Source organism: Myotis nattereri (assembly GCF_964212035.1).
Source record: "Myotis nattereri genome assembly, chromosome: 10".
NCBI lineage: Eukaryota > Metazoa > Chordata > Mammalia > Chiroptera > Vespertilionidae > Myotis > Myotis nattereri.
This window is the reverse complement of record NC_138085.1, coordinates 72589917-72605730: the sequence shown is the minus strand read 5'-3', so window position 1 is coordinate 72605730 and position 15814 is coordinate 72589917. Positions and strand designations below refer to the sequence as shown.

The 15814-nt window shown below is 55.4% G+C and overlaps 1 protein-coding gene across 1 annotated transcript in view; it reads left to right on the top strand.

The window, feature by feature from the left end:
- Positions 1-15441, top strand: part of DPYSL5 (dihydropyrimidinase like 5) — a 59486-nt gene extending 44045 nt beyond the window's left edge. Inside the window, exons 4-13 of the mRNA XM_081101000.1 lie at positions 223-402; positions 1011-1079; positions 2934-2978; positions 3466-3541; positions 4474-4630; positions 5918-6059; positions 7448-7590; positions 9783-9990; positions 11042-11210; positions 12532-15441. Coding sequence (XP_080957126.1) covers positions 223-402; positions 1011-1079; positions 2934-2978; positions 3466-3541; positions 4474-4630; positions 5918-6059; positions 7448-7590; positions 9783-9990; positions 11042-11210; positions 12532-12617 — 1275 coding nt within the window. The 3' untranslated portion in view covers positions 12618-15441. The remainder of the gene's footprint in view (positions 1-222; positions 403-1010; positions 1080-2933; positions 2979-3465; positions 3542-4473; positions 4631-5917; positions 6060-7447; positions 7591-9782; positions 9991-11041; positions 11211-12531) is intronic.
- The last annotated feature ends 373 nt before the right edge of the window (positions 15442-15814 follow it).

Here is a 15814-nt window from a genome sequence, read left to right as displayed (position 1 = left end):
TATATTTGTGTCATGCTTGGCAATATTCAAAGCACGTCTTCATCCATTTGCTCGTGGGACCTCACAGCAGCCTGGGAGGTGGGAGGAAGGGAGATACTGCAAGGTTGCGGGTGGTGACTCCACTGACCGAGCCACAGCTCCTCCGTGCCGGTCCAGCACCGGCCAGGCAGCCTCTTGAGCACCTGTCCTCACGTGGTATTGCCTTTGCATGTTGCTCTCCAGGTGAAAGCAGAAATGGAGACACTGGTGAGAGAGAAGGGCGTCAACTCGTTCCAGATGTTCATGACCTACAAGGACTTGTACATGCTCCGGGACAGTGAGCTCTACCAAGTGCTGCACGCTTGCAGAGACATCGGGGCGATCGCCCGCGTCCATGCTGAAAACGGGGAGCTCGTGGCCGAGGCAAGGCGGTAGAGCCTGGAGGGGGCGGGGGCGGGGCCGGGGCGCCAGTCCTCAGGTGGATTCCTGACCACCCACCTCTGTCCCACAAGGTTCAGATGAAACAAGGTGTAGAAGAAAGTGTGAGATGGTAACACCCCCGATGACAAATCTTTGTCAGAAAATTCAAACTTTCCTGCCGTCTGTGAAAAACAAATCTCTCTTTATCGTCCAGAAGGGTTTCTGAGTCTTAAATGATGTCTTCATTCTCACACTATATTAAAATTCCAGTGTAGCAAAGGAATCTGGAGCAGCGCTAAGAAATATTTTGATGAGATTTCCAGCAGGGAAATTCTGATGTTCAGATCAATAGTGCTTGTCTCTGGTGTCCCAGGCTTGCCCTCTAGTATTTTTAAGAGGAAAAGATATTTTCAATTATTACAAAGTGAGACAGCGGAGAGCCCTCCTGAAAGGGAGCCCTACTCTGCGCTCTGCAGAAGATGGATTTACAGGAGTGAGAAGGGGAGCAGGCCTATCGGAGTGGCATGTCTGGCATCGTTTACTGCCCCTTGGGCCCAGTATTGTTTGGTCTCCGTGATTCTCTCAGTGTTCTTTCTTTTGCTCCTTTTCAGGGTGCTAAGGAGGCGCTAGATTTGGGGATCACGGGCCCGGAAGGAATTGAGATCAGCCGTCCAGAAGAGGTGAGGAAGACTCCTGCGTGCCCTTGGTCAGCTTCTGCCCCGAGATTCACAGGCACCAGTAAATGTGAGCTGTGTGGTAGCACTTTCTCTGTGGGCGAAGGTCCACGGGGCAGCTTCACACACACACACACACACACACACACACACACACACACACACACCGGCTGAGGCTGGCTTGGCTTCAATTTATTCTGATTTCAAGGATCCGAGGGAGACAATGTGAGCACCGGGGGTTTGCTTGACTCAAAATTGAATGGGGAGAGAAAGTTAGATGGAAAAGGTTTGCTTCTTCAGATGTTAGAAGAAATTTCAGACTAGAAATTTCAGCGCTGACTCAGCATTTGGGGATGGGAACCCCTTGAGCCTGTGAGGAAAACGTTGGACCCTTCCCACCTAAACGAGAGGCCACCTCACTGCTCGCTGAGATGCTAATTCAGAGCCCTGCTCTTCTGCCCTCTGGTCTTGCCCTTGTATAGTTTTGCAGGACATCAATTCAAATCCCCCAGGGTCCCCGGGTAAAGAATTCTGCTCCAGAGGGACCACATTAGACAGATAATGCCTTCTTGCCCTATGACCCTGTTCAGACATCCCTGACCCTTTGTGAGGGGAAAGCTGTTTTCCATTTCTTCAAAGCCTTAAGTGCGGAGTGGCGGTTGGACGTCCATGAGGGATCGATGAGGAGGCCTTGAGGGAGGAGGCGCTGGAGGCAGGGCGTGCTAGTCCTTCCATCAGACAGGAACCTTGTGGGTCAGCTTGGGGGAGGGGTCCCACCTTACTCCTCCCCGGGGGCTGTCCCTGTCTGTCCGAGTCCTTGAACATAGCTCCTGTTTTGACACCTAAGAATCCGTCAAGAAAGATGCACCAGATGCAGCCAAGTGAGCACTGTGCCTGTGAGAACTGGGGCGAGTGGGGAGCACAAGAGTGGACGTGGTTGAGTTACGCAAGGGGAAGGGCAAAACTTTGACTGCGGTCGTAGCAATAGCAAAAATTATCATCATCCTCGTCTGTTGGCTAAAGGGGAGGGTCCTGGGTCTACACCAAGGGCGATTTTTCTCCCCAGCAGACATTTAGCAATGTCTAGAGGCTTTTTAAAAAAAAAAGAGAGTTGGTTTTTTTAATGTTTTTATTGATTTTTAGAGAGAAAGGAAAGGAGAAGGATAGAGAGATAGAAACATGGATGTGAGAGGAACATCATCGATCGGCTGCCTCCTGCACGAACCCTTACTGGGGATCGAGCCCACAACCTGGGCATGTGCCCTGACTGGGAATTGAACCTGCGACCTCTTGGTTCCTGGGTCCACACTCAACTGCTGAGCCACACCGGCCATGCTAGAGATATTTTTTATTATATCAGCGGAACAGTGGGGCGCTACCGGCATCTAGTAGGTAGAGGCAAGGGATGCCGCTAAAGATCCTACCGACCCCAGACACCCCCCCACCACAAAGACTTCTCCAGCCCAAAATGTCAATAGTACTGACGTTCAGAAACCCTGATCTAGGCTAATTTCCAGCGTGAAATCGATCCGTGTCGCTCCTTTGCTGCTGTGGAGAAAATACACCAGGAAACAGGGAGAGAGGCAGCTCCAGGCTTTCGTTCGCTTTTGTTTCATTGCCTTTTCATTAAGCCCTGAGTAGCATCCAGCAAGGATGCGCCTACCGAGTCCTAGGATTCTCTCAGGGTGAGCAGAGGTGGTTGGAGCCCGGTGCCCCTGCCCAGGGCTTGCCCCAGGCCAGCCTGTGGGTGCAGTTGCCCCCCTGGCTCTGTGTCAGACACTCCAGCACCCTTGCTAGGAGGTGGGCTTGCTTGGGAGAGATGGTGAAGCTTGCTTTCTTCCTACCCCTTGTTTCTAACAGCTGGAAGCTGAAGCCACTCACCGAGTCATCACCATTGCAAACAGGGTAAGTAGACCCACACCCCCTGCACCCGTCCCAAGTCCATTCTCAACTCTGGGCTCAGAAACCAGCCCGGACAGTGGAGTGCTGTTCTGTCCTGGGGGCCAGCATCATGCCTGGCTCCCAGGGCCCCAACACTGAATGGACATGGTTATTCCTACAGACCCTTGTTTTAAGTTATAAGTAGCCTTTTGTCGGTTGGTAGAAAATGTGAGGTTCGGCTCTCGGCATCTTGCCCCATGTCCCCCTGTTGGGCTCTGGCTCAGGGTGCTGCCTGTCCCTCTCTGCTTCATGCATTTCCCCTGCAGCTTGCATCCTGGCTGCCAGGCCTGCATTCCCAGCGTCAGACCAGCACCTGAGGGTGGGGCTGAGTGAGGCAGGGGGAGGGGCCAGGCCCAGGGTTTGATTTGGCCGGGGTGATGTCGGGGGTGATGCTGGTGCTTGTTAGGTTTGTGGGGTTGATGCTGTCCTTCCACCCCGTTTCCATGTGTAGACTCACTGTCCGATCTACCTGGTCAACGTGTCCAGCATCTCGGCCGGTGATGTTATCGCAGCTGCTAAGATGCAAGGTGAGTCCTTGAGCTGGGATGGACAGAGCACGTGTGTAGGATTGATGATGCCACAGGGGGCCCGCCAGGTCCATGCACTCCACGGCCCCAGCTCCCGAGGCCCAGCCTGCGCCTGCCCTTCCTCTTCTTCACCCGTCTTCCCCAGACGCACCCGCGCTAGCCTCGCTCAGTCCGTTAGAATCACAGTTCCTCTGCACATCTGTATGCGTAACAGCTCTACAGGGGTATCTGTCACCTCTCTGGGTCGGGCAACATTTTCAAGTTTTCAGTTGACTCATTAATTGGCATCTTTTGGCTTCTTGGATTTTATTTGTGGTTGCCTTGGTAACCAACATGAAATCCTGGACCAGTTCCAATGGGCATTTCAGGGGATGCCTGGGATGTCCTTAGAGAAGTAACAGTGTGGGGGCCCAGCTTCCCCTGTGGCCACCTGGAACCTGTGAATGAGCCCTGGGCACCTGTTGTGACGCCTGTTGCTTAGCAACTGGCGACACCTGAAGACTCTGTACTTGCTTATAGTGCCCGCCAGGCTCGGGGTGCCAGCGAGGTCCTGGAAACGGGGTATAAATCAGGAACAAGGGCAAAAAAGTCTGGACTGCCCCTTAGCGTGGCATTCACAGCCCTGCATCCTCCCGTCAGCACCCTGTAGCACCCGTGCTCCAGCCAACGTGTGCTCCTTGATGCGCCATCAGTGCTCCACCCCCCCGGCCCCCCGTGACTTTGCCCTTCTGTTCCCCTTGCCCGCAGCCAGCGTGGTGATCGGGAGCACTCTGGCCTTGAACCCAGCTGTGCTCTCAAATATCGAGTGAGCTTAGGCAAGTCCCTTCCTCTCTGACTTCACCTCCATCACCTGTCAAATGAGAGGCCCAGACGAATGATCGCTCAGGCTCACTGGCTTCCTGGTTATGGCTTGGCCCTTCTCCTTCTTCCAGGGAGGGTGGTGCTGGCCGAGACCACCACCGCGCATGCCACGCTGACAGGCCTGCACTACTACCACCAGGACTGGTCCCATGCTGCCGCCTACGTCACAGTGCCTCCCCTGAGGCTAGACACCAACACCTCCACCTACCTCATGAGCCTGCTGGCCAAGTAAGACCTGTTAGCTGGACCCTCGCAGCCCCATCTCATGTCTTTGACTCGGTGCCATTCCAGGAATCTGTAGGTCCTTAAGGTGATGGCGTAGTGGCCCCAGGCCTGATCTAGTTTGATTTCATTGTGCTCAAAGGATGGTTTTGCTTTTGTGACCTTCTCCAGAGCTAAGTCATCCATCTCCCTGTGGATCTGGCTGAGGGTATCAGTCATTTGGCAAGAGCTGTGACTGATGAGCCCCCCAGGCCCCAGAGGAGAAAGCCCTCTATGCACCCGACCCGGAACGGCTGAGAGCCTTAAGCATATGCCTCCTCACAGAGAAATAACTTTTCTCTGACCCCAGAATCCCCTTCTTAAGTGGGCATCTTAGAGGGTCCACGTGCACAAAACTGTGGTGTCTCCCACAAGTAAAATGAGGCTCTCGGGTCCCCAGTGTGTGGTCCCGGCAGTTGTCCCCTCTCCCACGTGACCCCCATGCTCCATTCAGGCCCCTTCCTGCCCGCCTAGGATGTTTCTCCTGAGGTTGCCCTGGCCTGGGTGACATAGGCATTCTCTCTCCTCTGCCCTCACCATCTCTGAGGCCTGCAGAGATCTCTGAACAAGGGCCAGCTAGCTGCCTCCCTCAGGATGACAGCTTGCCACCATATGTACTCTCTCGCTGTCGTCTCTGCCCCGGGTTCTTAGCTGGCTCAGGAGGAGATTGCCATGGATGGCAGTGACGGTGACCAGTTGACTTGCCTGCCATTGCTGGCTTATTAAGACAAACTGATCTTCTGTCTTGTCCCTCCTCTCCCCTCTGGGCCATCAGAGCCCCACATCCAGGGAAGGCTATGGCTCGAGTTCTTTGTGAGGCTGGATGTTGAACTTGTGTGCTTTACCAAGCACATGCTTGTGGCCAGCAGGGACTGGTGGGGGTTGAGGAAGGAGATGAGAGGGGGTTTGCATATGGTGCCATGGTAGTAAAACTACCTCCACCCTCTACTTCAGCTAAACTCTTTTTCTCTTCCCACTATCTTAACTCTTAAAAGTCAGCACCCCAGAGACTCTCGATGTCTCCTGTGACCGTAATGGTCTGCCACACTCAGCACCTATTCCCATTCTGCAGTAAACTGAGGTTCTCACAGTTTAAGTAACTCTCGTCAGAGGTCAGACAGCTACTAAGTAGCAGAGCTGAGACTGAAAGCAGCTTTGCCTGGTTCTTAAGCAACGCTTTTCCCTGCACCTGTCACCACCCTCTGGGACCCTGGCCTCCTTCCCTTTATTGGTCACGTCTTTCCCTCCGCCCAGTGATACTCTGAACATTGTGGCATCAGACCACCGGCCTTTCACCACAAAGCAGAAGGCTATGGGCAAGGAGGACTTCACCAAGATCCCGCATGGAGTGAGCGGCGTGCAGGACCGCATGAGCGTCATCTGGGAGAGAGGCGTGGTAGGTTCTTGGGGGGCCCTTCCCCACTCTGGTCTAAGTAGAAGTTCCACCCTGAGGAGGGCCGGATCAACCACAGCTCCTGCTCCACTCAAAAACAGAACCCAGCAGATCTTTTTTTTTTTTTTTTTCCTGATCAGAAAGGTAGTAGCCTAGTATAGAAATTTGAAAAATACAGAAGAGTATTAGAAAAAAATGTCTCCCATAATTCTACACCGAGAAATTAAACTTAATATTTTAGCATGTTTCCTCCTAGTTCTATGGTGTGCTATACATTATTTTAATAACTGGATTCATTCCTTGTTTTTCATAAAACATATCTTGAGTGTCTCCCTATATCAGTAAAAGTTCTTTAAAAACATCTTTTTTCATGGCTAAATGTTTTCTCCAGTGGAAGTGCCATACTTCAGCTCATCCTTTCTTGATGTTTGAAACTTTCGGCTGTTTCAGGTTCTTGCACTGAAAAATGGGCTGCAGATACCCCTTGTTCATGAGTGTGTGTCCGCATTTCTAGTGATTCCCTAGAAGAGGATTTCTGGGCCAAGGGATGTGAGCATGTTAAGGCTCTTGATATATTTTGTTCAGTCACTTTTCCATAAAGAGAGGGACTGGGACTTGTTAGAATACCACCTAACGGATCTGCCCGTGAAGAATGTGTGTTATTGGTCTTGCCCTATCACAGACTAGAATCAGTGATGGCGAACCTTTTGAGCTCGGTGTGTCAGCATTTTGAAAAACCCTAACTTAACTCTGGTGTCATGTCAAAAAACATAGAAATTTTTTGATATTTGCAACCATAGTAAAAAAAAGATTTCTATTTTTGATATTTATTTTATATATTTAAATGCCATTTAACAAAGAAAAATCAACCAAAAAAATGAGTTCGCCATCACGGGACTAGATGCAGGAGAGTCTGAGGCCCAGGAGGTCTGGCGTCCTCAAGACTAAGCACCAGCTCAGGGAGGACCCAGGCGGTGGCTCTGGAATCTTCTCTGAAGAGAGTCCACGGTGCTGTCCTGGGTGGGTAGGTTGGGTAAGAAGATGCTTTTCCAGAGCCCAGAATACATGACCCTCTGTGGATGAGGGAGGCTCCTGACTCGTCCCTCGTGGGCGCCCGAGCAGAGCTGGGTTTACAGTCAGCGGGTAGATTTCCACCAGGGAGGCAGCCGCTTGGAACAAGGGCCCACTCACTGATGCTGGATGAAGGAGAGAGAAGTGAGCGAGTGCCTGGCACCCAGCCGAGCGGTTGGTCACCTGCACTGGTGCCCGTAGTGTCGTCCGCCTCAGCACCATTGTTGTGACCGACTCGGGGGCCACAGGCCAGCGCCAGGGGTGCCTGGGGTGGGAGGCGCGCCCAGGCCGGGTCGACGTGACATTCTGCAACGTTCCAGGTCGGAGGAAAGATGGATGAGAACCGCTTTGTGGCCGTCACCAGCTCCAACGCGGCGAAGATCCTCAACCTGTATCCCCGCAAGGGCCGCATCATCCCGGGAGCCGACGCCGACGTGGTGGTGTGGGACCCGGAGGCCACAAAGTAAACCTGCTGCCCGCCTCCCGGGCGGGGGGTCCTGGGGGGCTGGGGGCCTGGGGGCTTAAGCAGCTTGCATTACAGAATTCCCAAAGCATAGCCTCTCCGCACTCCTAGCACAGAGGAGTGCGACCTGAGGCGTGTTCAACGTAATGACTATCTGAGGGCCTCCCCGGGTCCGGCCCTGGGAGCACAGCAGTGACCAGCTCCGCCTGACAGTGTTCCCAAGCGGCTGCCCATCGTTATCTCATTTGATTTGACTCGCAGCCCCGAGAAGCACTCAAGCCTGAGGTTCTTATTTCCTTCCCCATGGACCAGAGTGTAGAAGGACCCCCACGCCCTGTAGCTAGGACGTGGCTGACCGGACAGACGGCCTCGCACCCCATCCCCGGCTCCTCCATCCTCTGCGCCTCTCGCTGCGGGCGGTTCCCTGAGCGCACGGCGCTGGCAGCGGGGCGTTAGGGAGCGCATGTTGAACGAGTGAATGAAGCGTGCCAGGAGTGACCAGCAGGGTGTAGGGCATCATTCTCACTTGAAGATTTGGGCAGCTGGGAATCGCGTTTTTAATATTACATTTCATTCAGTCATCAAATACAGGGGTGGCAAAAGTAGGTTAATAATAGTAAGTAATGCAATAATTAATTAGTTAATAATAATAGAACTCTGTGTTCTATTATTGCCCACCCCTGCCCACCCCTGAATTTATTAAGTGCTGCTGTTTGGCGGGCGCTTTTCTAGGTGCACAAGCTGGCAGTGGACAGGGTAGACAGAAATGTGCGGGAAGCTGAAAACGAAAGAAAGCCCACACAGGACCCCCACACTGTGCGCTCTGTCAGGGCCTCGAGAAGCCCTGTTCTGCATCCTGAAGCCAGGGGCTGGTCCCTGTTCCTGTGATGGGTTGGCTGTTGGTGGAAAAACCCTAGAGTTTAGCCCCGTGTACGAGGGCGCGAGGGCTGCTTTAAAACATACCGCAGCTTGGGGGCTCACACGGCAGAAATCTGTTTCCTCACAGTTCTGGGGGCTAGAAGTCAGATGGAGGTGTCGGCAGGGTGGATGCATCCTGCGGCCTCCCTCCTTGGCTTGCAGATGGCCGTCTTCTCCCCCCTCACGTGGGGTTTCCTCTGTGTGTCTTCCTGGTGTCTCAATTTTCTTTTCCTATAAGGATACCAGTCATGTTGGACTAGGGCCTACCCATATGACCTCATTTTAATTAGATGTTTGTTTAAAGGCCAAATACAGTTACATTCTGAGGTACTGGGTGTTAGGACTTCAACATATAAATTCAGGGGACACATTTCAGCCCATAACTACCAGCCTTTGGGGATATCTTCCCTTCCCTCTGAGCATCACCCCTTCCCTCTGAGCATCATCCCTTCCCTCTGAGCATCACCCCTTCCCTCTGAGCATCTTCCCTTCCCTCTGACTATCACCCCTTCCCTCTGAGCATCTTCCCTTCCCTCTGACTATCACCCCTTCCCTCTGAGCATCACCCCTTCCCTCTGAGCATCACCCCTTCCCTCTGACTATCACCCCTTCTCTCTGAGCATCACCCCTTCCCTCTGACTATCACCCCTTCCCTCTGAGCATCTTCCCTTCCCTCTGACTATCACCCCTTCCCTCTGACTATCACCCCTTCCCTCTGACTATCACCCCTTCTCTCTGAGCACCACCCCTTCCCTCTGAGCACCACCCCTTCCCTCTGAGCATCACCCCTTCCCTCTGACTATCACCCCTTCCCTCTGAGCATCTTCCCTTCCCTCTGACTATCACCCCTTCCCTCTGACTATCACCCCTTCCCTCTGAGCACCACCCCTTCCCTCTGAGCATAACCCTTTCCCTCTGACCATCACCCCTTCCCTCTGACCATCACCCCTTCCCTCTGACCATCACCCCTTCCCTCTGAGCATCACCCCTTCACTCTGAGCACCACCCCTTCCCTCTGAGCATCACCCCTTCCCTCTGACTATCACCCCTTCCCTCCGACCATCACCCCTTCCCTCTGACCATCACCCCTTCCCTCTGAGCATCACCCCTTCACTCTGAGCACCACCCCTTCCCTCTGAGCATCACCCCTTCCCTCTGAGCATCACCCCTTCCCTCTGAGCACCACCCCTTCCCTCTGAGAACCTCCGTTCCCGTTGAGCTGTAGCGTCTTTCCTCTCCTCAGAGCTCTCTCTTCTACCACTTCTTCCCCCCAGGACCATCTCGGCCAGCACCCAGGTGCAGGGGGGAGACTTCAACCTGTACGAGAACATGCGCTGCCATGGCGTGCCGCTGGTCACCATCAGCCGGGGGCGGGTGGTGTATGAGAACGGTGTCTTCATGTGCGCTGAGGGCACCGGCAAGTTCTGTCCCCTGAGGTCCTTCCCAGACACTGTCTACAAGAAGCTGGTCCAGAGAGAAAAGGTAAGATGGGGATGGGGAGGAAGATGCGTGGGAAGAGGCTGAAGGCCCGTTAGGGGCATCTCATATGATGGTTTTAAATCTCAAAGGTGTTCTCACTCTATTTTCCCACCGAGTTGTGTCGCCGGGAGTGGTCACTTTGGGAACCAGAACCGAAGGGAAGAAGCACCTGTAGCGGAGTAGAATGTATTGGAAGGGCCCCCCATGCCCCGGGAGCTGAGGGAGCACTGTGAGCTGCTCGCGGCTGAGCCGACCGCTGGTCCTGGGAGGGTTCTTGCTGTCCTTCAGGGAAGGGTTCCCTGTCTTGGCCTGGAGCTGCTCTTTCTTTTTTTCTTTTTTAAATATACTTTTATTGATTTCAGAGAGGAAAGGAGAGGGAGAGATAGGAAACATCAATGATGAGAGAGAATCATTGATCCGTTGTCTCCTGCACGCCCCCTACTGGGGATTGAACCGGCAACCTAGGCATGTGCCCTTGACCGGAATCGAACCCGGGACCCTTCAGTCCGCAGGCCAACGCTCTATCCACTGAGCCAAACCAGCGAGGGCCAGGTGCTGCTCTTTCTCGGACACCTCCGCTCCCCTTGTGATTGCAGTAGGCTGGGTGGGCTTTGCTGGGTCTGGGCCCCCCGACACTTAAGTGGTCAGGCCAGGCCTGGAGAAGCTCCTGGCCTCTTGGTAACCCGGCAAGGGAGGGGCATGCCACTGCTCCAGGGGAGGGGTGCTCTACAAGGTTAATTATCTCAAGTTGACCTGCTTCCTGGGAAAAGATCCCACCAATACTGAGGGCGAGCCAGTGGGCGTCTCCTCTACACATGCACACATGCATGTACACACACATGTGCACGGGTGCACACACATGCACTATTGAGAAGGCACAAGAAAATATGTCTCCACCCCTTGTGCTCAAGGCAACGCAAGCCTCTGTGGCAGCCGTTTGGGTCCTGAGCAGAACGGCAGCCTCTGGAGGCCCGGCCCCCATCGGGGAGGCTCTGGTGGTAGTGTCTGCGCTCTGACGGTGTCTTTTCCCTTCTCCTCCTCCTCCCTTCACTAGACCTTGAAGGTTAAGGGAGTGGACCGCACTCCCTACCTGGGGGATGTAGCTGTCGTTGTGCATCCTGGGAAAAAAGAGATGGGAACGCCGCTCGCAGACACTCCTACCCGGCCCGTTACCCGACACGGGGGCATGAGGGACCTTCACGAATCCAGCTTCAGCCTCTCTGGTAAGAGCAAGGGCCACTTGGACTGGCACCGGCGTCTCCACCACAGTGGGTGGTGGGAGGAGGCCGAGGGGCAGGTGGGACGTGTGCTGCTTTTCCCCTCATCTTCCCTCCCTCCCCTATGGCATGTCCAGTGATGAGCGCTGGGTCCACTGCCGCGTAAGTGGCAGCCGTCAAGGGAGAGCAAGCAGAGGGGCGCGGTGCCGGTCCTGCAGGCAGCTTTGCTGACAGCACTGCGAAGAACCTTCCTGAGCAGCCTTCAGGACTAGCCCCGTGCAGACCTAGCATCCGCTCTGCAGGTGCTGTGCTGGGCCCGGAACAGCGAGAGGAGCAAGATCCCTCCTCACAGGGCGTGGCTTTTGCTGGGGGGGCATGAGACCTGCACACAGACCCCCCTAACCTGAGAGGCAGAGGGCTAAACCAGAGGGACCCCTGTGCCCAGCTGTGTGCTGGGGGCAGCTCCAGGCAGAAGTCACGTGGCTCCTGTTTGAGGACTGGTAGCCTATGGGGAAGTGTCCTCTCCACCACTCCCCTTCCTCTCATTACCAAGGTAACTGCTCCCTAAGCCTGAGGGCCACTGCCACTCCCACCAGGGACAGGACACGTGTGCAAAGAGTCAGAAAGCGATCCGTGGGATGGAGTGTCCATGGGCACCCAACCTTGCCAATCCAGACGTGTGGATTCCCATGGCTGCCTGGGCATGGCCCCCAGAGCCATGGGCCCCACTGGCCTTTGGCGTCATCTGCTCCCACCCACACCTTGGGGCAGAGCCAACACTGGGCAGAACCCTCAGACTCAGCCAACATTGAGCAGCCTTCCACCTTCCCGCTGCCCCCGGCCGAATCTGTTCTCATCAGACAGCCGAAGACTGTCCCACTGCCCCCTGGGGCACCAGGCCCCCTGTTCTAAGTCTTGGTATTTCAAAATGGGGAGACCTGCAGGGCGTGGTACTTTGTTTTTCCCTTTTTTCTCTCTCACTCGTTAAAGGGCCAATCCATAGTCCAAGCTCCCCGCAAGAGACCCTCTGTCCAGGCTTACGAGCAGTGAAGGTGGCATAGCAGGGCAGTTAATCATGGAGATTCTGAATGAGGAAGACCTGGTTCGAACCCAGGCTCTGCCACTTACACCCTGTGTAACAGAGAGTGAGTGACTAACTTCCCTGAGCCCGTAAGTCTTCCCTGAGTCTGTAAGATGGGATGGAGTTGTGAGGATTCAGGTAGACCATGCGCCCGGAGGGCCTAACAGCCTCCATCAGGAGAGGCGGCCGTGCTTTTATGCACCCAGACAAGAGCAGCCCCCTCACCCTCTGCTTCCTTCCCTGCAGGTTCTCAGATCGATGACCATGTTCCAAAGCGAGCTTCTGCTCGGATCCTCGCTCCCCCCGGAGGCAGGTCGAGTGGCATTTGGTAAAGGCACCGCCCAGCCCCCCCAAGTGAGGATGCACCGCTGCCACCAGCCCGCACACCCTCCCGCACAGGTGCGAGGGCAGGAGAGGCTGGGCTGGGCAGCTCACCACCTGAGGGGCCGCCGGACCCGGAGCCCTCCCCATGTCTGGCACGTGACTCACTGTGCTTCGAGCCGACCCAGCAGGCCCTTTGAGATGTGTCCCTCCTGCTGCAGTCTTTTCCTGCCCTGGCCTGTGGGGCCCAGGAAGCCCACACTATGCACAGAGCCCACCGCAGAGCCTGGCCAGCCCCTCCCCTCACACCTCCGCGTGCTGGCTTCAGGAAAGCCCAGGCTCTAGTGCCCTGCCCCTGGCTGACCCGCCAGTCGTCCGGAGCACTTTAGCAGATGTGTTTAAAGGGACTCCCTTCCCCATCCCTTTAGGCCCCGTGGTCACCTTTCTCAAGTCAGACAGGGGTTAGCTGCCCAGCTGTGCACAGAATGTCCCGTTTCTCCTGACTCAGCTCCGGCCCTGTGTGGATGCGGTTGGGACACCCTGGGTGTGGGTGTTGTTGGGACACTCTGTACCCTGAACCAGCTTCCTCTCCCCACCCCGCCCTCTGGGAGTCATGCCCAGAAGGGCTAGCTGGGCGGGGCGCAAGCCTGGTGCCAGGCGCGTGTACATGATTTTGTTTTGCACGTTTGGTTTGCGCAGTGGTTTGGTTTGACTTGTTCGTGCATCCTGTGAAAAATAGCGGTGCTTTGTGTCATAGCATAGCATAGAAGCAGGGGTAGATGTGGACCTTACGAGATGCTGCACTCGGCACCAACCAGACAGCCCAGGGCATGGGGGGGGGGGGGGAGGGTGCTAGGCTGACAGGCCCTCTCCCCCCACGGAGTCCTCCAGGCTGCACAGGCCCCCTCCCAGGCCCTGTTCCCATCGCCTCCCCGCCTGGTCTAGTTCCCTGCATTCTGAGAGGATGTCCAGGATGCTGACCCTGGAGACCTCTGGGGAACAAGAAGGCCTTTCCCGTCTCTCAAACACCCAGCTTCCTGTAAACCGCCTGCTGTACAAGGCCTGGCTGCTCCCCCTGTGTGATTGGCAAGAGGCCTGATGCCTGCTAAGAGGGGGGGAGCAGGACGAGGGAGTGGGTGGCGAGGTGCAGGGAAGGGGGCCAGGCCAGCAGAACCTGGCTGTAGAGCCCGCATTGCTTGTGCTCTCGTCCCCCGTGGACGGCACCGTGCCCTCACCTGCTGTGGCCTCCATCGTCTCCCACTCCCAGTGGGGCCCTCCCTGCCTGCGAAGCTCCAGGAGGTTTCCATGGAAACCCCTGAGGCTGGTGATCTCCCAGCTGCCTGCCCTCGTGAAGCCTTGTCCTCCCCTCCGGGAAGTGATTTCATGTTGCACCTTCAGTTTGAGCGCCCCAGGCTGCGCGTGGCTCCTGGACTCGGGCGAGCGGTCACACCCCGGACATCGTGCTGTTCATGTTTCAAAGCACTTCCATATACGAGCTCTCAAATGCTTCTCACCACAGAGCATGTATGACTCTCCCCATTTCAAAGATGAGGCCCAGAAAGTTGAGGCCTTCTGACCCCAGACGTGTCCATGACTGCCCTTAAGGGCTTGGCTGTCTCCCCCAGCAGTGGAAAGGAAGAGTGGGGTGAGGTCCCTTGTAGATCCCCTGGAGTCTAACCAGTCAGAAGACTCGCTGGTAGGCATTTTGCTTTGTTTTGCACAGGTCGGTAGGTTTTTGTCATAAACAAACTGATGCATATTCCCCGGATGAGCCAGGACTCCTTACAGGTCGGGGTTTGGCCATGTGGTTTGAGCTGTCTCCACATCTCCATTTGTCCCTCCATGCTCATCTTCCTCACTCAGGGGCTGATCGGACAGAGACCGTAACCCAGGGAACAGAGGCAGCAAAGACTGGTAGGGGGAGGCAGCCATGGGCACAGGAGTAGGGAGGGCTCTGGGCCTGGGGAGCCATGGCACTGGCCCCTTGGTACTGTGCACTTCGTCTTTATCTCTTCAGCCCTTGCTGGGTCACGGGCCTTGGGCAGATGCCAAAGAGCCAAGCAGGGGTGGCGGCCCATGGGCAGAGGATCCCTGCTCCGGCTAGGAAAGCTTTACCTTCTCTGAGTGCCTCCGCCTGAGCGGTGCATGGCCCGGGGCTCTGGGAGGCCACGTCTTCACATGGTCCACCATAGGCCTTCCGCTTCATCCACCCTGATCCTTACAGAGACCCCACCCTTGCCCAGGAGCTTCTAGATGGAAATCAGAAGGAGGTTCAAGGAACCAAATCAATGGTCAGCCCCCACCGCCCGCTCCTTGCCCCTGTGCAGGGCTCCAGCCGGCTCCGTCACCAACCCCACTGGCTCCTGGTTGCACTGAATGCAGCTCTCAAACTGGTCTTGTACTTGCTGAATAAATACTGTTGTTCTTGCCTTAGCTGCTCTCTAGGTTTGTGGGGTTAAGTTACAGAAAATTGTGCTACTGTGTGTGCGTGTGTGTGAGTGTGTAGTGCTAGGAGTCCACAGTAGGTCTCTGTCAAGCCAATGCCGTCATGAGGGCTTTTCCAGTACCCACCCAGAAACCACAGAACCACACAGAAACCCAAACCCCCTCCAGCTGCCCAGGCGGCAGGCACAGCCCGGGGTTGGGATGGAGCCTCCGGCACCCCAGCACCCAGGTGACTGACTCCCCCACTCCTCTGTAAAAGTCATGGTGCTAAGATTGTGTCAACCCCAAAGCAACACATGGTCCTGTGCTTTGACCACCCATTGGAGGCAAAAACAAGACAGCCCGACACATTGTGTTCTGGTGCAGGTTTGTATTAAACTGTAGCTACTTCTCACGTGGTCTCAGTTGTGTTTCTTCAGAGGAGAGGGGCCGTGGCAGGGGACCGCTCCTGCAGTGGCCGAGGCAAAGCTCACGGGGCTGAGGAGACTCGGCGTTGGCTTTTCACTCGTGCTGGCTGGTGGCAGCTTCCTGGGGGGCCTGAGCAGAGTCTGCAGATGCAGAAAAGTTGAGATGGGAGCCGCAGTGACCCCGCAGCTGTCCGTTCTGACTCCTGGTGGGAACAAGACCAAGGTTCATGGCACCAGATTTCCAGGACAAGGTTGCTGAGTTCTCTGAAACTAGGACAATAAGGGGGAAGCATCTATACTAATAGCCTAGGTGGTCATCACGCCATCACAATCCCACAATCCATCACCAGGAGGCT